We start from the raw sequence: 25,962 nt of genomic DNA on the forward strand, positions 1-25,962 counted from the left end.
TGGGTTTTCCAATTTTATTGTAGGAAAGCATGTAAGGGGTTATTTACACTAAATACAACTGGAAAGTATTTCTTCACTGTTTTGTTTACTTGCTAAAAATATACCTCTTTTTAAAAAGAAAAAAAAACCCCAATTGATTCATGAACACAAGATTTGGCTGCTGCACTAGAATGTTTCACACATTAGGTCCTCCTAAAAAATCCTACCAAAGGATTGCTACAAATCATAGGAGGTTGCTCAGTCCGCTAAGCCTGACACACAGACAATGCAGACACACTTCCCAACAGGAATGATCATGTTTTAACTAAATTCTTGTCCCTCTGTACTCCCAGCTCACCTCCAGAGTGGAACACTGACAAGCTGCCCTGCTGCTGAACAGTGTGTTCTGCTACTTTGACTGACAAGAAAAACTCTGAGTGCCAAAGCGCTGCTGAACTGGAAATCATAGATTTTTACCCACTAACACTGGTTCAGGCCACGATCATCACACAGAAACTGGTCCTGTGAAACTTAGTGGTTAGGAATTTTTCAACTGATACCTAATCACATTGCTCCTCAAGCAGTATAAAGGTGCAACAGGAGACAAACTGCTTTGTTGCTGTAGCTCAGTTAAAACGCCATGTCCTGAAGTTCTGCTACCTGCACAAACAGGTTCCTCCTGCCCTGCACCATGAACAACCTGTGCCCTCCCCAGAGCTGGACCAGCTTCAGTACAGCTGTACAGGGTGTAGAACACTAATTGGCAATTTCCTTCCCAGGTGCTGTTCCCACACAAGAACAATAGTACTTTTTAGAATATTATTTTTTCTGTTAAGAAATTAGGTACCAGTGCACAAGTGCAAGTTTTAGACATTAAAAGAAACCCACCAAAACCAAAACAACCAAATCCAAAAAAAACCTCAGAAACAAACCAACAACCTCCCACAAAATGCTGAACTCCTCAGCTTCACTGCAGACTATTGTAAAAATAACATTGATTTATGTGCCCAAGCATTTACATAGTAAATACATAGCAGAAAATCTAGAGGCCACAGAGAAAGACTTTTGAAAGGTAAAAACTGAAGGTACAGTCCAGTGAAATTACTACTGGAATCTGATGGAGAACTGTCCTGTTTCTGCTGAGTCAATATAGAAAAACTTGCATTTTTCTCTCCTCGCTGAGTAACTCCTGTATTTGCCTGCTGCTTTAAGAGACCAACTGTTCTTCAGCAGCTTTATTTTGACATCTGACTCCCTTTATGCATGTAAAGGCTGTTTTGGCTTTGTTTCCTATCTTGGACACAGCATCTTGTTTTCATGTAACCCAACAACCCCATAAATTGGTTTTTCAGTGCCAGCCTTCACCGCCTGGCAGGTTTGGGCATTATATACACCTTGACAGGTTTGCTGAAGGGGATGGTCCCCTCTATGCCATTTTCAGAGGGTGGGAGAGCCTCCAAGCTCTCACTCCAGGTAGATTTAGGAATTCTGGTAGATGCTTTGCTCCTGTTGGAATTGTAAGCCAGCAGCAATCGCACTTCAATCTGACATGGCTCTGTGGAGAAAAAATAAAACAATCGAAATGTGATTGTCATTGCACAATCAATGAAAAGTGAACAATCAACATCAAAGGCATTTTAATTTCATGTATGCTGGGTATGTACAGAGCTGTTCTGGAGTGACCAGAATCCAGTCTAATGTCTGAAAACAAGCCTTTGGCATTACATTCAGCACAGTAGAACTAAAGATTGTTCTAGGTTTATCCCCCTCTCTATCACTTAAAAAATGTTACCACTAACTTGCAACTTTCAAAAGTAACCACTGGAAAGTAACTCCATGAAATAATAACAATCACTAAAACCCCCACAGAACTAGCAGGCCCTGCTCACTGTACTTATGTCAGGATCAATCCAGATGACATCCAGTCAGACTTGTGGCACAGGAGATTCTTGAAGAATCTCTTGTGGCACTTGAAGATTCTCTTTTGTTGGAAGTTTCTGCATGCCAGACAGCTTCTTCCTCTCTTTCACCAACTATGCAGCTGGGCAGAGCAAGGTTCCTAATACAGTCCATAGGATGATTTCAACTTACTCTTGAAATAATAGAACTGGGGTTTCAGTACACATAGTATTACCCTGGTCTTACTGCTGGACTTACATACCCAACAAAATTCTCCTTTCTAGACTGAAAAGCAGATTTGTTATGTTTTCTTTATGCAGACTGTATTGGTTTGGGCTGGGGTAAAGTTAATTTTCTTTCATAGAAGCTCACATGATGCCTTGTTTTGGATTTGTGACCAAAATAGTGTAGATAACACAGGGATGTTGTAGCTATTGCTGCACACTGTAATACCCAAGAGTTTTCTCACATTGCCCTTCTGATCCTCTACCTGTCCCACTAGGGAGTGAGCACCAGGTGGTGTGCGGGACTTAACTGTATACCAGGGATAACCCATAACAGGACCACATTAATGAAACCTAAATGAAACCTGCTGAAACCCACAGGATTTTAAGATGCCATGCCCAGAACTGCAGGGGATCTCCAGCTATGACAATATCAGCACCAAACAATAGAGGAAACAACCCTTTCACACAGTTACTCCACCTTCTGCCAACATCCCCTCGAGCTCACCTTTTCATCACTCCACCAACCCTTATTTGCAGCCTGCAGTCACCTCTTCCACTTCTGGCACTTAATCAGTGCTTTGCACTTGGGCATTCTCCTTCCCAAGCACACTCTTTCTACTGGCCTTTAATTCCTTGTCTTGAATTAAGGCAATTTCTCCACTTTGAATTCTGACTCTGTTTCCTGAGCCCCTCCCAGCTCAGTGTCTTCCCCGTTTTATACGCCCAAGTGCTAATGTCAAAGTTAACAATTCAAATAATGCCTAGAAGAGACACCAGAACAGAAGCCCTCATGGCCATGCTTGAAATGCCCTTCCAGTGAACACTGCAAAAAGTAGAAATAAGGACTTCAGCTCCCTCTGGTGAAGTAATAGGATCAACTCTTAAATCCAGATACTTCCAGTCTTAGAAACAGTGCCATGTTTTCTTCTCAAAAACAAAAAAAGGCAGCAGGATGAGTGAGTACACCATGGAAATACTACACAAAAAAAGGGTACATGAAAGAACACAGTAATAAACAAAATTTTGTTGGTTAAAAAATAATAAAAATTAACAAATCCAATGAAAAATTGCTCAGAAAACAAACCTCTGAGGCAAACTCTACATTTGAATAAAGGTGAAGGGATTAAGAGAAAACAGGACAAAGGGAACTATGAATTAAATTTACTCTGCTTTTGTTTGAAAGAACAGCAGCTGAGACTGAAGGCAAATGTTGGAGTCATATCATCAGAGCTAAAGGGGGAGGTTTTAAGACGTTAAAAGAGCGAAAGGTGAATCAGCAATGAAATTGTATTGCTGTACTGTTCTTTGCCATTCTCAGATACCTGTGAGACCCAAAACAATGACTTACAAGAAGTCAGTTTACTGTGATCCCTTGCCTTTACCTGAGGATGCAGACCTGGCTCCGAGAGCTAACTTTGCTCTGCACACGAGTGGGTGACCTCATGTCAAACAAAGCTTTCCTGTGAAGGCTCCCAGGGCTCTCCCAAGACAGCAACCCCTCCATTTCCCTATAGAGTAGCAGTGCCTGATAAACAGGGAGCTGCAACTGCCCAAAAGCCTGACCAACACCAAGGGCAGCACCAACCACAGCTTCAGACACCAGGATCCTCAGAGCCCCCCACACTGTGGGTATGTAACTTGTGTCTAATGAAAGTGCAGCCATGGTAACTTATATCATTAACGTTACCTGTCCAGGCTGTGTGCGAGAGGTAGACCTGAGTTATCAGCCTGTGCCTCCCAGGGCCAGGATTTCGGAAGTCAGCTGGTTTAGGATGGATTAGCTGTGCTTGTCCATCTGGATACAACACCTGGAGGGGAACAAATAAAAAGAAAAAAGAAAGAAAACAATAAAGGAATGATAACTGCACTGGGGATTGCACAGTAGAAGAGTGCATTACTTGGCTGTTTTCCGTTTGACTTAGGAAGGCAAGACAAGCAAGCTTTTAGCTTGGAGCCAGGAGTACAGCTGCCCTGGATATAACAGCCACATGCTGCCATTCAAATCCACAGCATAGGTGGAAAAAAGGCCACACAGACATCAGTTTCTTCCTCTGCATTGTAACTGAGGTTTTTGTTTCCTTGTTAAGCAGTGATGCTGCACATTTTACTTGGATCATACCACTCCTACCTTCTCAGCTACATCTTAAACTATAGAGATTTCAGTAGCAAAAGAAAACCTGGAAATACAGAAAGCCAAGAACTTGTGTATTTTTGTGCTACTTGGAATAACTTCTGTTGTTCCTCCTCCTCCCACTTGACCAGCTGGAAGCTCACAAGCATTTATTGGTGTTCATGTCCATAATGTGCACAGGGCACGTGGAAGCACAGAGTGACATCCAAGTGCTCAAAGCAAACTCTCAGAACTGCACCCAAGTCAACTCTCAGTGCACCACAGACAAACCAGGTTCTGAATGAACCAGGTTCAAAACACAGAAATCCAGCATTGTTAATAATAAAGCATAATCTAAAAGTATTGACATTGTTAAAGAAACTCCCCCCATTTATGTCAAATGGTTTCTTACCTGAACTTTAACAGTTCCTTGGGGATCCTGCACATGTTCCAGAGTTGCATCAACATCCAGTGCCACAACCAATCCTGATGTAAACCTCAGGGGATTATCAGATTCACCAGTAGGCTCAATGATATTTGCAGTGGCTCTATGGAGCTGTTACGACAAAATGATGGGCAAAATAAGGAGGCGGGGAAAAGAAGAAAGCAAAAAACAAAATGTAATTACTACTGCTCCTAACACAGACATGCATAAACTTTGGATTTTTTTTTTCATATTGTCAGGAATTACTAAGTTTTCCATGTTTCTAGCAATATTCCAGAGGATACTAGATAAGAAGACAAGTAAGAAATAAATAACACTTGTGTCTGACCAAGACTCTGAATTCTAAAAGCTTCATGGTATACTAGAAAGTAGTCAGATGCTGAGACAGTCCACAAGGATATTACATTTTAATTTTCTGTTAAACCAACCTGCTCTGGAAGAGGAAGGTGAAGGAAGGTACTTTGCCGCAGTGTTGTCTGAAGAATCTTGACCACTTCTGAAGGCTTGGACGTCACAAGTCTGGGCATCAAGTCCAGCAATTTATCTACAAAACTGCCTTGCATATGTGGGAGCTCAGAGATGAAACATCTGTGTCAAGAACAGATTAACAACCAAATATATTTTTCAACTTTTTCCACAGTATGATTATTTTCAGTCAAGCTACTTGATCCTTATACTTAGTTGTAATGACAGAATGAGATGCCTACATTCCTCTTCTGATGTGTTTCATATGTAAGAGATGACTTTGGCTACTTCTGTTGGGACCATGTCTTGTGCTCAAACTGACACCATCAGGGGCTATGTGGTGTGGGCAGCAGGTCAAAGGAGGGAATTCTCCCCCTCTTCTTTGCCCTCATGAGATCCCACCCAGAGTACTGTGCCCAGTTCTGGAATTCTAAGTATAAGATGGACAAAGGAGGCCGTGAAGATGCTCAGAGGGCTGGAGCACTTCTGTGATAGAAACAGGCTGAAAGAGTTGGGAGTGTTCAGCCTGGAAGAGAGACGGCTCCAGGGAGAGCTTATTGCAAACTTTCAGTAGTCAGAGTGGGCTTACAAAGAAGACTTTACACAGGCAGATCATGATAGGACAAAAGTGAGTGGTTTTAAACTACAAGAGGGAAGATTTAAATTGGATGTTAGGAGGAGATTCTTCACTGTGAGGGTGGTAAGGCACTGGCACAGGTTGCCCAGAGAAGCTGTGGATGTCCCATCCCTGGAAATCTTCAAGATCAGGCTGGATGGAGTTCTGGTCTAGTGGAAGGTGTCCCTGCCCATAGCAGGGCAGCTGGAACAAGATGGTATTTAAGGTCCCATCCAACCTAAATCATTCTATGATTCTATGATTTTATGACTCAGCAGGGAATTGGAGAGCTAGTCCAGAGATACAGATATCCTTAGCTGGCTGAGCAGAAGTCCAGTTCTAGTTCTGACTAAATGCACATTTGTTATAAGCTTGGCAGTTGTGGCTAGTTAACTGATAAGAAAATGGGACCAAATCTGCCCTACCCTAATGCCCAGCTGGAGAATAGAACTGTTCATTTCCTGTGTATCTTTTCCTTGCACTGAGTCTCAGGATCAGCAGAACTCATCATTATTTCACAGAATCAGAAATGTAGAATGGCTTGGGCTGGAAGGGATCTTAGAGATCACCTACGGGCAGGGACATAGAATCAATCTGATCATGCAAATTGACACTAAGTATATCTATTCTCCTTGGAAGTAAAGGTGACTACTAAGAGGTGGCAAAAGCAGGAGACAGGGCCAGGAAACATACTGCAGAATTCTTGTCTGACTTACTGCTACATGTTGATTACATCAAGGGTAATCTGCTTTTTATTAATCTTTGAAAGGTCAAAATGCTTTCAGGACTCCAGGAGACAGAATAAAAAAAAAAGTTAAGTATTTATCAAAACAGCATCCACTCAAAATAGATAAGCCCATATAAATAAAAAAAAATCAGCTATTCTATAAAAAAAATTAATTCAGAGCACATGTTTCTGAAGTACCAGCATAATATCCCAGTGTTAAGGACTTGAACTACAAAGGTTCTTCTTGCTTTATTATTATCCCATGACAGTTCCCAATGTAGGACAGCAGGGAAGGGAGATGTGAAGAGATGAAAAACAAAGTGAATATCCCCTGATGACAATAGTGGTGGGACTTTCTAACATAAAGAGAAGAAGCAATGGAGTTTGTCACCTCTGAAAGGAATCCACTTCTTGGAGGAATTTTTCACACATCCCAAAAAGAGGTTCCACTCTGCAATGAAAATAATATTCATTGGTTTACTTTTAAAGAAAGAAAAATGTCTCTATGTCTATACACATTAGGTAGTTTAGAATCCCATTAAACCTCCTAAAAACCAGGATGATCTTACAGTTTTTGAAATAACAAGTGTTCCTCACTTATCTATATCCCCCTCTCACAAAAAAAAACAACCATTTGCATAAGGCACTAATTAAGTTCTCAAAGCCACTGTTAGAAAATACTCATTTTCCACCTGTAAAACAAGAGGTTAAATGGCAAATATAATACGGACCTCCATGGTAACACAGTAAATTGATGGCAACAAACCCGAAACAGAAATAAACTAGGACAGTAACTAATTTGCTCTAATTCCACCAGCTGGAGAGTTCTCATTCTATAACCATGTCACTTCTTTAACTTCAGCCATCAAAACAAACCACTCAGAGCCTCTCGTGTACAGAAGCAGTTTCTGTCTGAGTCACACACAGCAGTTGCAGATCAGTCAGGAGGGCAATACTTTCCCGATGCTAAAAATTCAGCAACGAATACTTAATGAAGCAAACATGTTTGGTGCATTCTTTCTCATTTAAAGAAATCCCAAATATCAACTCTACAATGTTTTTAACCTATTTATATGTTCATAAATGAGAGAACTCAACACCCAAAACTCATCTTCCCAATAGTTTTGTAATTTAATTCAGGACTGTGTTCCTATACAGATGTATCAAAGGCAAAAGAAGGTTCTTTGTTCTGAATTACTCTAGCAAATGGTTATTGGCATGCTGCCCTGTTATGTGTCTCATTTATCCTTTCTGGTTTTTTTCAACAAAGCTTAAGGACAGTAATCATAGAGGTAACCCTAAGAAGGTCCTTAACCAAGTCATCCTTACCCTCTGGTGGTGCGGGCAGTCACTATCAGCTGCAAGGCCTTTGCTTGCAGTCGCATGTGGTGAATAATGACCACCTGTCTGCTTTCCACTCCACTGTACATGAACTCCATTTTGTAAGTTTCTTCCAGGATCTGCCAGACAGACACCACAGGGATAAAAAAACCATCAGACTGTTAAGCACTGGTACAACCATGATCACCAGATTCTGGTATTTTTATCTCATACTGAGGAACAAATAAAGCAAGAGGAAGTGCTAAAATTAATGCAGTTGAGTTCAGTATGACTGTGCAAATGCCAAGAACTTTCAAGTTATTCAACAGGGAATAGTCCCTCACTCTGCATTGATAGCAAGTGACCTACATTCACCATCACAACAGGAAACACCTTCCAGGGGGGTTCACACGCTACTCAAGAGGGCACTCAAGACAAACATTTCAATCAGAGAAGATTTCAAAAGCTGAATGGCTTTTGTTTCTACTGATAACAGCAGATAAGGCTTTGATCCACAGCAGTACCTATCTATTCTGTCTTAATTACCTGAAGACTCAAAATATCAGCAGAGTTTCCCAACAGATGCATGAACCTGTTTTTACCCTAGATTTGTTACCAGACTATTGAATAGCTTGCTTCTTTACCATTTCTTAGGACTTAGCTTCAGTTTTTCCAGGATCTGATCATTTATACATCACAGAATCAGAGTAACTCAGATTGGATGGGACCTCCAAAAGCAGGTCTCACTAGATCCAGTAACTCAGGGCCACAGCAAATTGCAAACACTTCCAATGACAGAGATTCCTCTCACCTCTCTGGGCAACAGTATTTAACCATCCTTACAGGAAATTTTCCCTTTATAGATGATGAAAATTTCTCATCATTTGCCAATTGTCCAGAGTAGCCTGTCCCGATCTCATTTATATCCTGTAATGATGCAATGCTAGACAGAAGTAAATCTATCCTGAAGCCTGCTCTTCTCCAAGTTGGACAAGTCCAGCTCTCTCAGCCTTTCCTTGCAGGTAATGTGCTCCAGCCCCTGACCACATCAGTAGCCCTCTGCTGAATTTGCCCCAGTTTGTCAGCATCTTCCTTCTACTGGGAAGGCAACACACAACATAGTCCTCCAGATGGCACCTCTCTAGAGCTGGATCATTTATTTCCCAAACCAAGTTATCCCAGCTGCAGTTGGCCTCCTGCAATGCCTCATATTCTAAGTACTGAACATGACGAGGTTCCCATCATCCCAGCTCCCCAGTCTGTCCAGACCAGCAGCCATGCCCTCCGGCATATCAACTGGTTCCTCAATTTGCAGGACCCTTACCTATTTATTCAGCCATAATCCTGCAAGTCTGGTGAGAAAGAAAAGTTGGGAGACTGGACCCAAGCTTTGCAACTTCCACTGCCCCCCACCTTGTTCACAGCACCAGACCCCTCACCTCAGAGAGCAGTGATGGTGGTCAGCTATAATTTGCTCTTGAGAAATGCATTTTGGCTGTTCCAAGTAGCTTTTTAAATCTTGTTTAGGAATAGCTTTTCAAAGTATTTGGTGTATCATCTTCCCCAGGAAAGAGGCAAGGACAAGCAGCCCACAGTTTTCTGAATCTTCTTTCTTACTCTTCTGGAAGATGAGTGTGAAATTTGCCTTTTTACAGTGGTCATGAACTTCCCTCCCTCACCACTCATCTTTTGCAGAGAAGAGAAATTACCCCAATTTGGGGGACTAAGATTCACTTGGACAGACTACGGCAGTGGAAGATCAGGGAGTATTATTGTTCCATGGCCAATGAAAGATTCCTACCCAAGGACTGGGCTCTGTGCAGGCTCAGCTGCTTCCACCCTCACCTGTTTTGCTGCAGTAGATGCCAATGCATTCTGTTTCAGGTACAGGGGAGCTGCCACATTCCACAACTTCTCCTGCAACGCCTACAAGAAAAAAAACCACAAAATTATGAGAAATATCCAATTCGGTCTAAACAGGAGGTTGAAAAAGCATGCCAAAGCTTTCTTTTGTGCTTTTAAATACAACACAGAGAACCAAGACTTCCAAAATACACACTGTTCTATAAAGAAACAGAGATAACCAGAAAATATAAAAGAAGTTGAGAATGATATTAACAAAGCTATTAGTGAGAGAGGCCAAACTCCTTGTACTTCATAAAGACAGTCAATAGCCCACTTGTTATCAATCCCCTGAGACCAAGATCAGTCAATCTCAGAGACCAGGCAAAAAGTGGAAACAACAACTGTCCGTAGAAACACACTTACTTCCACAGCCACATTCTGAACGTTCCTCTGCTCCAAAGATCCTGGAGTTACTATGAATATTGTATTTAATTCAGCCACTGATATTGGTATTAAAAAAAACCCCAAAAACCCACCCCCCGCAAAAAACCCAAACAATCAAAAACCCAAACAAAAACAGAAAACCCCCCAAAACAAACAAAAAAATCCCCAAAACAAACAAAAAACCCCACCCAACTGCCTACCGTACCCTATTTTAAACATAAAGCAAAAAGCAAATAATGTAGAAAGCTTGACTGAATGATTTATATCACTGCCTCCTTTTTGAAACTGCCTGTCCTTAGACAAAGCTATGCATAAGGCTGTAGCCAAAACTCAAGAACATACAGATTGTATCCTTCACCCAGGCTGGCCCAAGAATCCCAGTTAACTAACCCTAAAAATCACAGGGTAGAGCCTTTAAAGCTATGGAACCCTTTGAGCCTTGAGAGGCTGGGAAACAGAGTTACTTTTTCTCCCAGCAGCTTTTTTTTCTGTTGGGAAAAGAAGCAACTGGAAAGAAAGCAACTGAAAAGAAGCAACTGGAAAGAAAGCCCTTTCATTAAAAGGGCTACTTTCAGATTTGCTGCAGTATCGAAATTTCTAATTGTATTGTACAGGTGGAGAGTGTCCCTGCCTGTAAGAAAGGGTCTAGAATTAGATAATTCTCAAAATCCCTTCCAACCCAAGATATTCTGTGATTCCTGATATTATCAGTTACTTTTCATTCCATGCACATTAGTGACGCCTCTGCATCACTGATCTATTGATTGTTCCACAGCTCAAGTCAAGAATGGCTGATGCAGCTTTTACCTTTCTTCCAAACAGAGCATATCTCTGCCAGATGCAAAAAACATCAGGTCCATTCCAGTCAAATCCCAGAGAAGGGCAACAAAGCTGTCTCCAAATGCTAGTTCTCTGCCTGCACAGCCCATTTTACTTTGGATTTAGCTGGATTGTACTGAACTGTACCACTGCTGATCTGAAATACCTTTGGGTGATAAATATATTCTGAGGATTTGAGGCCTGCCATGAGATATGCCAACTGGCAACTATGCATTAGCAAAGCAACTGAAATCCCTCCTTCGTTTTACATAAGAAAGCTTTCATTGAGTCCCTTCTGGAAACCTGTTTGCTGCTTGCTTTAGCTCTTGCTTTATTGTGTCTAAGTTACACTCAAACACCAAAGCATGCCAAGAGACTAATTTAAATACTACTGCCAGCTTGCAGCCCTGAGCAATCTGATCCAGTGGAATCCCTGACCATAGCAGAGGTGTTGGAACTAGAGGGTCCCTTCCAGCTCAAGATTTTCTATGAAGTAAAAATTAGGTCTTGTTTACAGCAAAAATCTGACTTTGAAAAGGGGCTTTTGCAAAGGGCTGCTGCAATGGTGGCTAAGTAGCCCCTTAACCTACTAGCACTAAATAGATCATTTCAGCACTATAAAAGAAAGCATGACTGATATTTAGCTCAATCAAGTTTTAAGAACTCATTTGCACTGGTGCCAATAAAACTATCTGCAAATCACCATCTATAAAAATGACACTCATGACAGCAGTCTAACAAAACCATTCCAGTATCCACCAGCAGGGAAAAGTTACTCTCCTAAAACGATTGCCCTCAGTATGACTTCTGTCAGATAATAAACTCTGCACTGACAAAATGCTTGTCAACCAACATAAGCCCTAGGTACAGCAGCACAGATCTTTGCATTGGCAAAGTTACTGCATAAATTATTTGCCGCAGGAGGGAAGCAGGATTATCAGAAATCCACAGAACCTGCTCTTTCATCACACATCACTTTTCAGCATGAACATCAAAACATGAAAGCATGCCACTGCGATGGACTGGGGGCATTTTTGAAGAACAGCTCAAAAAAACTCAGATGAAGTCAAACCTTGATGAGGAGTAGCTGACACTGAAGGTAAGTTGCAGTGAAATCTGCCATCCCTGCCAGTTCTGACTGCAGCTCTCCAAGCCTCTGAAGATCACTGAAGCATGTGGGGGGAAAAAAAAAAAGAAGAGAAAACGTTGAGACAGAACAGTTTAATCCAAACACACTCAGAAGGCAGTGACAATAAAGCCAGCTATTCCTGCTGCCTGCTTTTATTAGAGCAAGCACCAGAAACAGTAGCAAAACACACACTACAAACCAGTTTGCACCTCGGGACTCAGCATGTCCCTTCCTCTGGGAAGCTGACACCAGCACAGCAGTGGAAGCAGTAAGTCTGTCAACCCACATTACTCTGCAGCCCTGTGGGAACCACACAGAGTGTCAGCTCCAGATTTAGCTTAAAACACTCCAGCCTTCTACAGCAGCTAACGACCCATCTGTGTTACACTGCTGGGAAATCAAACTATTCATGCTGGCTAGCAAAGGTTGTTTGGAACGTGTCAGGCTCATGCAACCAAGTGTATCTGAAATAGAGCTGCCCTTTTAAGCCAAGCTAGAATCTGACACACTGATATTTGTCCAACTAGATGGTGTGTGTTGTCTGGTATTTCTTGTAAACCATACAGCAATATAAGCAGCTTTTAATATTACAGAAAAAAAACTGTCAGTCAATGGAACCCAAAAGGCTTTAGTTCTCTACTGCTAGCCATGTCTTCTTAAAGTGTGCATTAAAAAAACAAAAATTTTTCTTACAGAACTGAGAATAGGTTGAATGATGTAGTTTCAACATGTCTTTTTTTCCTCTAAACTTTGCTTTGATCCAAAGTCTATTAAAATTGTCACTTTACTTCCACATTTCCTACTGCATTCCGTTTTTTTTTCAGATGATCATTTTCTTCTGTTTATTTTAGATTTCTATTTGCATTTAGGATGTAATTCTGAAGCTTTAGTTCTGCCAAACCAGAGAAGTGCTGAGCCCTGAGACATAAAAATCTATGAGATTATCTGTATAATATGCAGCCAAAGAAAATCTTTCCTAAGCAGAGAATCATAGAATCCTTTATATTGGAAAAGATCTCTAAGATCATCCAGTCCCACCATTAAGCCAGCACTGCCAAGCCCATCACAAGCAACATATGTCTTTCAAATCCCTCCTGGAATGGTGAATACTTCACATCCTTGGGCAGCCCTTTCCAGTGCTTGACAACCCTTTCCATGAAGGCATTTTCCTACTATACAATCCAAACCTCTCTGGCACAACTTGAGGCTGCTTCCTCTTGTCCTCTTCCTTCTCACTCAGGAGAAGAAACCAGTCCCCACCTGGCTACAGCCTCCTTTCAGGCAGATGTAGAGAGGTTAAGTTCCCCCTGAGGTTCCTTTTCTCCAGAATAAACACCCTCAGCTCCCTCTCCTGGCTCTGCTGCCCTTCCCTGGACACAGTACAGCACCTCAATGCCTCTCATAGTGATGGGTTGTGCTTTCCTTCAACAACAATGCACCAACAGCCAAGCCAGCCTCAACCTTACAGAGATTCCATTTAATCATTTTCTAGACAGCAGAGTGAAGAGAAGGTTCCTGAGTGCTTAATTCCTATGTCACAACCCATCGCAACACATTAATGGGGAACAGGATGCCATCTCTCAGCTAACAACTAAGCAGATATTCCATTTCCCAGTCTGATACAGATCCCAATTCCACCAATTCTATTTCCTTAAATCTTAAGCAGATTTCAACATCCCTGTAAGAAAAAAAAAAATTCTTGTGTAGATGGAGGAACTAAGCCACAGACAGATTTGCTAAACAGCCTGTCTTAAATTTCTAACCACAGTGCAGACTGATGCTCCCCCACCACCAGGCTCTGCAGCCAAAACTCTTGAGTCCCAAGTAGACACAAACTCCACAAAGTCTGCTTTTTCTGTGGATGACAATGATAAAGGAGGAGGGAGTTATGCTCCATGACAAAATCCACTGCTGTGAGCTGCTTCTATCTCTCTGCTCTCAGCAGCCAAATTGCTGGTGCAGGGATATCTTGCCCTCTGCAAAATAACCTTTAACACTTTTTTTGGCTTTGTCCAAATCCTCCCTTTGTCTTAAGTATGGAAAAAAGCAACTGGTTTCATATTATTTCCTGGGGGGCAATCCCATCAGAAAAAAAGCCAAGCCAATAATTTCCACCAACTCAAAAACGGAAAATAGTTATGGCCTGAGAGGTTCCCAGACCCTCATGCCTGAAAGGTTCTGGATGCTTGGCCTAGAAATTACCTGTTTCAAGGGCTTAGTGCATAAATTGCTTTGAGACTGTATTTTAGGCTGGCACACAGCAGCTGCAAAACAGCTGAGGAAAAACCTCACATTTTCCACAGCTGGGTTTTCAGTGAGGAGCACACTGTTTACTCTCTGCTGCAGATGGGTGTGACAGTGATTCACAGCAACATACACACAACAGAAGGCAGCTATTTTGAAGGAATAAAAATAATTAAGCTTTTTTTAAAAATTCTGCAGTCCAAACAAAGCATTTTGGATTGTTTTTCTAAGTCTTAAAATAAGGCTCTTTTGCTCTTTCCAAGAGGAATCACACTGAAATGATCCTTTTCAAGTGTTTTGCTTGTGTAAATCAGTCCAGAGATAAAATGGAAGAGACAGCATAAAACCCACACCGAGAAGCAACACCACACAACATTATCTATACTGCAGCAGACAGCAGCATGCAAGACTGTTTTCTACTCCTGGAAGAGCTCTCTGATTTGAAAACTGATGAGGAATGCCCAAGTCCTTTGTAAGTGGGACTAGCAATGAGAATCCAAAGCACCAGAAACAGGTCCTTTCCTGCTGAATGAAAGGCCACAGGATCCAGAAAATACAAGAGCAAAGGGGACAAGATCCTTCCCCCCCAGAAAAGCAAACCAAGAAAATCTTGTGCATGTCCATTACAAATAATATGATCAAAATTACAATGACACAAAACTGAGAATCGGACACAAGGCTGTCACCCATAAACCATAAAAACAGTATATTTTAGCATAAGTGAACAGTCCAAAAAGAACATCCTTACCTAACTCTTACCATGCTCTGAAAAGATGTCCCCAGCCCAGAATGCACACTGGTTATTCTGGGGGGTTGTGCCAGACCTGAGACCATCAATTTGATTTTAAAAGGTCATGAACACTCTTTGGTCACAACAGTCTCTAAAGGAAGGCTCAATTTAAGCGTTGGAAATTAAATTACAACACATAAATGTTCATTCATATTCAGAAGCAAAGCACCTGCATCAGAGTAATTGAGCATCCTAACACAGCCTTCCATAAACAGGGCAGCTTGAGGCCTTACCGAATGGTGAATTCCAGCAGCTCCTGTATGCCCCGTGGGTCGAGGTGCTGAAAGTTGTAAACCCTCTCCAGGCTCTGATGCAGGAACTGCTGGGAAGGATCTTCAATTGGGGTAATACTGGGAGAAACAGCAGAGGACACCAGCTTTCTACCTGGCAACTAAGCGAGAAGGAACACAGACAAACAAACAAAAACAAATAAGAGAAAATTCTAACACTACAAAATGCTGACATCTATTTAACAAGAAACTGAGAGTTCCAATTAATTTCTCAAATACAAAATTTATACCAAGGCTTTCAAATCTGCATCTCTGTCAGTTAATCCTACCCACTTTACAATCCATTTGCTCTCGAGATCCTCAGGTTAAACTTCAACATCCCTTTGAGGGAAACATCTTCCTTATCTATTAACTTTGACACTGTGAAGTCAAGGATAGCTCAAGACTACACAAACCATCACTCATTTTATGAGTTGTGATAAGACTCACAGCCAACTTCAATCCCACCCAACTTCGATGCAGGAAAAACATGTTGCAAAGCAGAATGGAACCCATTTCACACATGAATAAACTGTTCAGGTAGGACACAAGTGAAATGTTGGAATATCTACAAAGGCCTTTCCCACACACAGAGTCAGAGTTACAGAAAACTATCAGGAATACTGCCCTCCCAGCATTCTTACCTAACCAGCAAACCATGCACTATTCTCACTAGAGAACAATATTCTTACTATTCTCTCCAAAATATAACTAATTCCATATTTTAACAATTAAACATTTGTCTCTCCTGCCTATTAATTCCCATGGTGCAGAGGAGAACAACCTTTAAGAATTTAAGTGTTACACACACTCAGACATGGAAGAGACTGGCAATATTTCTAACAGGTGTCAAAGTCCAAACCAAAGTAGCTCAACTTACTCTTAATGGAGGGACCAGGTGAGAGAGACTGTCCCGAAGATAGGCGTAATGTCTGAATGTATGGTCAGAGAACAGGGCAGGCATTGTTGGGCAACTTTTAGCAGCATTAAAAATCAGAACCAGAACAGCAATGTCTATTACAAATGGATTGTTAAAGAAAAATAAACAACAGCAAGAAGAGCCAACAACCTTTTCTTTGGTCAGGATTTGTCTAGGAAGATCTTTATAGCTGGAAAACACTGAGCAAAACCCAAAGAAACAGCTGTCTGAGCAGATGAAAACCAAGCACAAAGTGCAAACATTACAGGGTGAGCCATACTGGAGAAAGGATACTACTGCCAACATGGGATGGCTCAGAGGCAACACAAAGGAAAGGAGCCAGGGATCCCAAACACAGAGCATGCGCATTAGGTGGAGTTTCACTCTTCCTCACAGCTTACACTGCACTCACCAGTTTGCACCACAGAATCACAGAGTGGTTTGGCGGAAGGGACCTCAAAGACCACTAGTTCCAACCCCACCCTGCCATGGGCAGGGACACCTCCCACTAGACCAAGTTGCTCAAGCTTTTGGTGCCCTAACAGCATTCAAAATTATACATTTACTGCCAAGTCTTTGAAAATTGCTGCATTACCTAAGATGTCCTGAAAAACATCACTCTACAGACTTTAAGCAACCCAAAGAATCGAACATGGAAAGATAATTCTGAAATAGAAAACACATTTTCACAGTCTGAGACTTGCAGAAATAGAGAGCAGCCAAAGGCTTTTGAAGTTAGCCCAAAGGCTGACACCTGCAACAGACAAGGCTGATCCCAAGCATAAGCTCTGATTCAAATTTCCTAAGTACGTACTTTGAAGCAAACAAAACCATGTTTCTAAATATCAGTTTACATGGAAACATACTAATCAGGTTTATCTCAGCTTCTGGCTCACAGGCCTGTCTTTACATAATATGCCTCTGTAAAACCTGGTGGCAAGTTACCTCCAAAACATTCTCTAATGTATTATTCTCTGGTTCCTGGCAGGAAGGTGCACAGAGTTAAACAGCATTCTTCCCCCAGCAATGTTGCTTTAATTCTCAACTCACAGATAACTTTACTCAAATTATCACTAAACCATGTAATTACAGATTCATTTCTCTCCCCCTGATTCTAAGCAGTTTCCATTCTCACAAGGCATTCATTTAATCTGTATAGAATTTCTGGTCGATGGCCCGAGACTGGTGAGAAAAACAAGGAGCAGTTTCTAGAGGAAGGTTCCAGTCCAATGTATCTCAGCACGTATCAGAAATAATATTATGTTCTGCCACCACACAGAAGGGAAACAAGGGGAATGACAATGGAAAAAGGCATTTCCAAGGCATCTCCTGTTTGAGGAGAACGGTGTATCAATAATGGTTTGTATTCTAAAGCACTGGAAGAGTTAATATAAGGATTTCTGATATTGAATTGTTTCCAAAAGATGAAAAATTCAAAGCATTATGGGGATTCAAGCACTGCTGTACTTAGAGAGAGTGCTGTTTTATAAACTGCATAGCAGTGAGCAGAGCAAAAGTTTTACCTAAAAAGAAAAGACATTGAAAAAGTCTTACTTAAAAGCTAATGCATCTTCAAAATTAATGTAAACTAGACAAATGTTTTGACATCAAAGGGCTCATCTGCAAAGCTTAAACCTTGACAAATTGCTTGATTATTCACCACAGCATAAGAAGAAAAGTATTATAGTCCACTGATACATATGAAGACGGTTCCAGCTAACAGTTTTTTCATCTTGCCAAGTAACAAAGTGCAAAGGGATTCAGAAATAGGCACAGGATTGTTTGCTACAGTGAGAAATGGCTGAAGAAATGTGAGAGTCACAAAATCATTAATAAAATCTACTACAGTCAAAATGATCAACTGGCTTTATGAATAAAGATACAGGCTGGGTCATCCATGTCTGGTTCTGGAGTGTCGAAGAATGGATGTGTGCTCAGCAGCTCTGGGACTAATGGAAGCACCAAAGTGGGATGCCTGCTTCCCAGGAACTTCAAGCATCTAAAAATATGTAGATTTAAATATATGTTAGTAAACAGGCACACTTCAAAATACAGCATTCTAAAGTATTACTACTTTATGCTGCAGCAACACTTCCAGACAGTCAGCAAGAAAATCCTGCTGTGCAAGCTCACTGTTTCTTCACAACTGACCATTTGCATTAATATTTTATAGGATCCAAGAAAACTCAAAGGACAAGCTGTAATAATTTTTTAAAGATTTAAACTGTCCACAAAACAGTTAACACTTGGAGTCATACAACCCAGGAAGCTTTTATACTAAAGCCTGATGGGATGAGTGCCTTTTTTTTTGTTCAGAAATAAGGAAGATAGGAGGTAAAACCCCAAAACTCTCAAACTCCAAAAACAATGTAAAAGTACACTGGAAGTCAAAGAGGGCTAACATTAAGTGTTTCCAGTAATATCTAAGCATTCCATCTCAAACCATGTGTGTGGAGCACCAATTCCTTTATTGCTTCCATTAAACAACCAAAAAATCTGACACAAAAGTTCCTTCTTTTTACTTAGGCAAAACAATTCCTTTGACAGCACAATGGCCAATCCATGACATGACAATCCAGACATGGCCAATCCACTTATCACATCTGATACAGTCAACTGCTGGTAAATATTACTATTGAACACAATGTCAAGTGAGCAAAAACAATTGCATAGAAGAGATGAGGTTTTAAACTGAAAACTGAATCTGTCTTTTCTGTGAATGCATTGAGTGCCTGGAATAGGGGGACATTTCCAGGAGTGGTCATCAGCTCTGGATTCCCAGTGCAAGTATTGATAAGCAAGAACAACACAGTGTTTCCACACCAGTCATGAATAAGTATATATTTACACAGTAACAGGACTGTACACCTGCAATACCTGTTACCTCCTTAGCAAGCTCAGTATTTCCTAGCACTTCACTTACTGAAAAGAGGAAAGTAAACAGACACACAAGGACAGTAAGCACACTCACTTCCATATGGATTCTCTGTCTGTGGGATACTTGGTCAGGTTTTTCAGCAGCTCCACCAGTGCAAGATGGATGCCTTCTTTAGTTGAAACATTGGTGCAACACAACAGTTCATGAAGTGCTTCCCGAATGTCCCTTGAAGAATCCTAAAATAAAAACCCAACCCAGACAGCACTGAGTGCTTAGAGAAACAAGCCTGCATACACATTACTTTAAAGGTGGCAGCCTCTATTCCTTGGCTGATTCAATAAAAGAATGAACAGCAATTCCTGTTTCTAGTTACCAGAGCAAAGCTGAAGTGACAGGCCAGGCAAGTGCTGCAGCAGGGACTCCTGGTTTCATCCCCTTATGTGTTTCCTTTACTGGAATGAATGGGAACTAGTGACCTGCTCAAGCAGAGCAAAAATCACTACTTGGTTCGAGTGATGGTGTATCTTTGCAGTAACAGAAAAGGAAGGTGTTGGGCAACTCAGTGAAACAGTCACCAAAGATTGTTTCAGCATTTTCACAGCAGCCTTCTACAATTTTCAACACAGGAAGTTCAATTCCACAGGCTTTCAGCCCAGTCACCAGCACCTCCAGAGGGTCTGAGTAAGCACTGAGGACATGTCAATGGACAGACAGACTCGAATATTCAGCTGAATTAATTACATTCCTTCTGCCATAAAACCACCTTGACACTCCATATCCATGTATCACCACATTCCTTGCTATCAGCACCTGCCTAGTGCTGCTGGACACATCGTGAAAATTTGGTAGGATACTTTTGATAGGATTCAGTGGTGGATTTTACCTTTTCTAAATTATAATTTGCTAAGTATCAACAGCTCATTCATCATGGTCTTACACAAAAGAAGAAAGATCAAACCTCTTGTAAAGGCCCTTAAATGACAGCCAACACAATCAAATGATCAAAGGGGTTTTGTTGGTCAAAGACTATGACCACAAGAAGAAAAACTCTAAGGACCTGAATAACCACAGACACAAAATACCCCAGACCACTAATAACACCCATCAGAAATGTGGTACACAGACAAACAAGGCAGAAGACCATGAAGGGACAGAGATAAGCACAACTCAACAGAAACTGAGATCAAGGACAACAGGGAAAGCAAATTCCAAAGTCTGATCAGAAAAGTAAAGAGTACCTGGTACAATAATTCCGATAAAGTGAAAGCAGTGGGGTGAAAACAGAAGTTACCCTCAACATCCCACTCTTCCGTATTTACACTGCTGGAACCAATTCAGGCACCAAAGTTAATGGTATTTTTCCACATCCTTTTTTTTTTGTACTGGAAGATGGATTTTACAGAAAAGTACTTTTAGAATCAGATAAATCCATTAAAATGTTAATAATTTTACACTTAAGCATCCCAATGTCTGTAATAATTATGGTAATATAAACCACAATACACATAGGGTTTATCACAGATGGTAAGCCAGCAGAGAAGAGCCCAGCCTAACCAGGACATTTTCATACCTCAGTGCACAGGTTCCCAGCTTAAACAAATGTAAATAATGACAAAAATGTGAGGCACCTAAAGCTCATTGCTGCATTTGTAAAGCCAAATCATATTCCACAGCATTTGTTACAGCTGATAAAATAGGTTTAATTAGTTTGCTACTTCCTGAGGCACAATTGAGAGCAGTAATTACTGCCTTGGGTCAAGGAAATAAAAGGTGAAGACACTGAAACAGTGGATTTGCAGCATCTCCTAAAAGAAGCAGGAACTTGCCTACCACAAGCAGCAGATTTTAAAAAATGCCTCAGGGGCTATAGCTCAACAAATAAATCAGGTCTAAGAGGAAGTAGTTTAATACAGCACCATCCCTACAGACAAAATCTCTTCCTGGATCAACCTCATCAACCAGGAAGAGCAGCTGACGTGTCCTATTCCCTGAATCCTGTCTGAACACCGACTTGGAGGATGCTGGTTGGCAAAGCACACTGACAAACACTCTAAACAGAAAAAAGATCTCAGGCCCATGGCCAGCTCTGCTCGGTGAGCAAAGGCGTACCCAAAGCAGTTGAGTCAAGGAAGAAAAAAATGAAGCTGCACGTAACGTGACGTGCATAGAGTGCTGGACCACAACACAAGACAGAAGGAAACACATGGAGGCAACAGAAGAGTGATCAAAGGAAGAGGTTTTTTAATTTGTTTGTTTCAGAAGTATTGTACTGTCCTGGTGCTTACAAGCTACCAGATTTTAGGAACCTTTGGCAGCGTATAGTCGAAAAACCCACAAAAAGGGTGAGTTTACCCTCAGAGGAAGGGAGTGATTAGCAGTGCATAATTAGCAGCACCCCAAAGCAAGCAGGAGAGCAATTCTTGCCCTCTTCAAGAATTTCCTACCTCCAAGACAGCCAACACAGTATCCAGCTGGTCTTCCCTCAGAGTGATGTTGTTGGAAATTTTTCTCATTGTGTGTATTGACTGCAATCTGACCTCTTCAATTTCATCATTAAACATGTCAACCAAAAAATCCAAGCATTTCTCCGCAAAAGAAGGTGAGGACTGAGCCAACATACACAGGGCTTCAACCGCAGCGATTCGAACCTCTGTTAAAAGAGGAGCAGGAAATTAACTGTAAATTAATTAAAACTGTCTGGTTTAAAAGGACATTCATCCCACAGGGAGGTCTTGTACTATTCAAGGGCTGGGCTAAGGACAGGAGATGCTAGGGAAATGCTGAGGGCAACAGTCTAAGCAGGGACCCACTGGGGACCTTTTCACACACAGATCTTCAAATCAAGTCTCACATTTGAATAGCCACTGCTGCTGCCACAAGCATCTGCAAAAGAGACCTGCAGGTAAAAAACAGGTCTCCAACCCATCAAGAAATACTGCATATTTCATAGTGTTTTGCAACCATAGCATTAACACTGGTATCTTAAGCAAACCAATTTAGTTAATTAAACTGTGGTTGTTTTATTCTTCTTGAGAATTTAATTGCTTGGAGCTCTCACTGCATTTTAAACTTGCTACGTAACACTTTATGAATTGCTGAAAGGCCCTAGAGAATCAACGTTTTGGCAGTTAACAGAATGAAAGTCTTCTGCTTTCTGACTTCAGATTCCTCAAAACAAAGGAAAAAGGTGCCACCTAAATATTAAAATTATTTGAAGTAAAAAAAAAAAAAAAACAAAAAAAACCCAAAAACTTGAAAACTTCCAAATATCCTGAGTATACTTTTGCTGTAAAACATTGCAGGAATTTGAAGAATATCCAAATATAACAATGTTAGGCTGATATGAGATTCTCTTCCCTATCATCATCCTCATTAGCTTCCCTACCACTTACGTGCTAGCATCATAAAAATGGGAATTAATCTGATGTCTTGCAAACATTGTTGCTTTAAATATACTTCTAGCTTTCATTCAAATTAGCTCATCTTGAAAACATTCACTTGAACTTCTGTGGAGCTTTCAGGCCTATTCTTAAAGAAGATATCCGACTCCTGAGGATTCTGATCAAGTACAAAATGCACAGACAGCAAGACCCCTGCTTGCTCAGTAATGAAGCTTTTGTCACAGTTCTGAGTCTCCATGGTCATTAAGACCTAGGTATTACGAGAAGAGAAACATTTCACCAATACTGCTCTCATAAGCTGACACACTAATTCTGATTTAAGTTACAACATGGAATTCAAGACATGAAGCAGCATTACCAGTCAGGGAGGGCTCAGCAGTATTTAAAAATGCTGCAGTGGAGAGACAGATCTGTGTGTATTTCACATTTGTTCATTTTATCCACAACATTCATTTTATTCCTCAACAGCATCATACTGACACAAGACCTGTGGCACAAGAAGCTGGAGAACATGCTTCATCGAGACAAGGGTCTGAACCAATGAAACATTTATTATTGTTAGTCAGGAAAAAAATGGTGCACTTTCAAGCCTCAGGAAAATTCAGCTACTGGTAAAATGTGCATTTATTTGCAGGACTCATGGAACAATAAACCCACTTTTATAACACAATCTACAACAATATTTTTTTTACAGAGGTTTTGTGCATTTTAACTTAATCTCATCCTTCCAGTAATGTTAAAAGCAAATTCAAAAGTAACATTCAGAGTTTGGAATTTTCATGGTTTATGCAAATACGAGCCTCATGCTGTACCAGGGGAGGTTTACGTGGGATACTAGGGAAAACATTTGGGTTGTCAATCACTGGAACAGACTACACAGGGAAGTGGTGGAATCACCATCCTTGGAAGCGTTCAGAAATCATCTGCATGTGGCACTTAGGGACATGGTTTAGTAGTGGACTTGGAAGTGTTAGGTTAACATTTGGACTCGATGGTCTTAGAGGTATCTTCCAACCTAAATGACTCCGGGCATTTCCTTCCTCTTGACAAAACACCAATTTCGAATAGCAGCAACTAACTCCACCAATTTATGGCCACATGCAACTGTTAAATTTAAGTCAACAACAACAAAAAATAATCCCAGTGGGTTTCTGCAGACCAGAAGCAAACCACTTACAGCCATATATGTTACTAAAACTTTACCATTTGCAGGAAGCTATTTGCTTTTGGCTACTCAACTGAATATTTCTAACCAAAATTCTGTGCAACACTACAGTGCCTTTGAAACAACTGCCATATCAGAGATCACAATGATGATTATCAGCCAACACACATGTCCCCCCTTTAGCTGTACCATGGTCAGTTAATACTCACCATACATCTCATCTTCCAGGCCATGAACAAAAGCCCCACAAGCTCCTGATTCAATCAAGTTCACAGCACCAGTATCAATTTCCTCTTTGGGAGCATCATCTCCCCACTTTCTGCCACTTGAAAACTCCCCAGAGCTGTAGAGCTCTTTGGCGCGTTCATGTGCAGTGCGCTTCCTCTGCCCAAACAAACATTTCAGTTACAACCATGTAAACTTCAAAAGATGATTGAACAAAATATTAAACTGGATCTGCAAATAGATGTATAGCTGGAGGCTTAGACATTGACAGACATGCAAGTGCTAAGAAAAGCAAACAGTACCTACTCTTCTATGTCTATTTCTAACTGCCTGTAACTCTTCATAGTTTTAATGTAGGGAAAGAATAATAATGAATACATTTTAATTAACATATTCTTAGATGTCCCTTTTAAAAACAGTCAAACTGGGTCAGAACAAAGGCCCATCTAGTTAAGAAGCCAATAAGTAATCTGCAAAGATGCTACCACTTTAGAGTTTAACTTGTTAAACTGCAATTAAATACCTTAATACTATCAATACTATCCAGAGTTCAGCAATGTGTGAAACAGGATATTCATTCCACGTGCTTGCTGGTCTGCCTCCTTTCCCTGTGCGCTCTAAATAAAGCTGTGCAGCAGTTTCTTTAACAACCTTTACCAAGTAGCACACAAAAACCAGCAGCTCTTCACCATTCTTTTACAGATAGAAAAAAATTAACATAACCTTAAGCATGCTGCTTAAGGAAGGAATGTTACTGAAAAATATTGTTCTGAGGGCTGAGTAGCCTTTAGCTACTCATGTCCCTTGAAATGTTGATCATCTCTTGTAGGATGTTTCCAAGAGATTGCTCCCAGAACTAGGATGCATTCTTTCCATACATAATAAGCAAAGCTTTTAGCCAAAAAACTATCAGAGCACTACAAATGTTTACCTCTCAGTTGTTGCAAAACCTGAATTGCCTAGAGCTGTTTTTTACATGCTTGGGTAATGAAATCTAAAACCAGCAATTGCTTCATTGACTTCAGTCCATGAAAACCTGTCATCATCAATTAACTCTCAGCAACCCTCAGATAAGGACAAGGTGAACAAGCACACTCAATATTAACATACCTCTTGTGTGATTTTATTACCTACACACAGGAAAACAAACCCAAACATTTTACATACCCTCAGATCTGACATGAGCTTCTTGTCAAGGGTCTGCTCCAAGAAATGGGAGCTAACTTGTTGCATAGAACCCTAAATAAAAAAAAAACATCAAAAGGAAGAAACAGGATTATTCTAAACTGCACCATAGAATAGCCTGACTTATCTCAACATGGCATCCAATCTTATCCCCTCATTCTAACAGCTTTATGCATGCCTGACATTATTGTACATCTGAGTCTAAAAAAGTGAACTTAAGAGTCAGGACATCTTATTCTCCCACTACGGTAAATACGGCTTTTCTCGAGTGCAGTTGGTTCACATGCCCTGTGGTAAAGAAGTAGGGGCAGGGAATTATGACAAGGATTTGTTTTTTTCTTTAATGCTCAACCATCTACTCTCAAGGAAAGAATCACTGCACAGCTGAGCTGAAAAACCGTTGGGTTTCCTCAACTTCCCTCATTTTCTTTCACCTCACAGAATTTTGGGAGAAATTTACCTATACGGTTTTCAACATCTTCCCGTTTTTTTTTTTTTTTTTCAAATATATATGAAAAGTCAAGTTACTTAAGATAAACTATTCTCTGCTAGAGAAGAAAAGAATGCAACTTACCAATAACTTTGCAGCTTGTACTCTTACAACCCAGGAACCATCACTAACCATATGGCAAATTTTTCCAAAAGCATCATCAACCAAGCGAATTTCTTCATTAGAAGAGGGAATTGGGACAATGCTGAGATAAAAAAATCAGTTTGTTGATTGTTTTCAATACTGTATGGCATCAATAAGAAACAAGTATGCTGAATTCCTATGAACATGCAACAAATACCAGGACCCAAAACTTCAGTGCATTCTCATCAGGCATCAGCCATTTGTACACATCAGCTTTCTAAGAGCTC

At 40.8% G+C, this 25,962-nt stretch overlaps 1 protein-coding gene across 1 annotated transcript in view; it reads right to left on the reverse strand.

Moving 5' to 3' along the window:
- Nucleotides 1-25,962, reverse strand: part of INTS4 (integrator complex subunit 4) — a 32,347-nt gene continuing 6,385 nt past the window's right edge. Inside the window, exons 8-23 of the mRNA XM_033051664.1 lie at nucleotides 25,676-25,796; nucleotides 25,084-25,155; nucleotides 23,901-24,075; nucleotides 21,570-21,775; nucleotides 19,219-19,361; nucleotides 18,131-18,246; nucleotides 16,209-16,342; nucleotides 15,293-15,450; nucleotides 11,969-12,062; nucleotides 9,634-9,714; nucleotides 7,798-7,928; nucleotides 6,860-6,919; nucleotides 5,089-5,248; nucleotides 4,628-4,771; nucleotides 3,793-3,913; nucleotides 1-1,534 (exon numbers count right to left, since the gene is read on the reverse strand). Coding sequence (XP_032907555.1) covers nucleotides 1,341-1,534; nucleotides 3,793-3,913; nucleotides 4,628-4,771; nucleotides 5,089-5,248; nucleotides 6,860-6,919; nucleotides 7,798-7,928; nucleotides 9,634-9,714; nucleotides 11,969-12,062; nucleotides 15,293-15,450; nucleotides 16,209-16,342; nucleotides 18,131-18,246; nucleotides 19,219-19,361; nucleotides 21,570-21,775; nucleotides 23,901-24,075; nucleotides 25,084-25,155; nucleotides 25,676-25,796 — 2,110 coding nt within the window. The 3' untranslated portion in view covers nucleotides 1-1,340. The remainder of the gene's footprint in view (nucleotides 1,535-3,792; nucleotides 3,914-4,627; nucleotides 4,772-5,088; nucleotides 5,249-6,859; nucleotides 6,920-7,797; nucleotides 7,929-9,633; nucleotides 9,715-11,968; nucleotides 12,063-15,292; nucleotides 15,451-16,208; nucleotides 16,343-18,130; nucleotides 18,247-19,218; nucleotides 19,362-21,569; nucleotides 21,776-23,900; nucleotides 24,076-25,083; nucleotides 25,156-25,675; nucleotides 25,797-25,962) is intronic.

The sequence above is a fragment of the Catharus ustulatus genome, chromosome 2 (assembly GCF_009819885.2).
Source record: "Catharus ustulatus isolate bCatUst1 chromosome 2, bCatUst1.pri.v2, whole genome shotgun sequence".
Classification (NCBI taxonomy): Eukaryota; Metazoa; Chordata; class Aves; order Passeriformes; family Turdidae; genus Catharus; species Catharus ustulatus.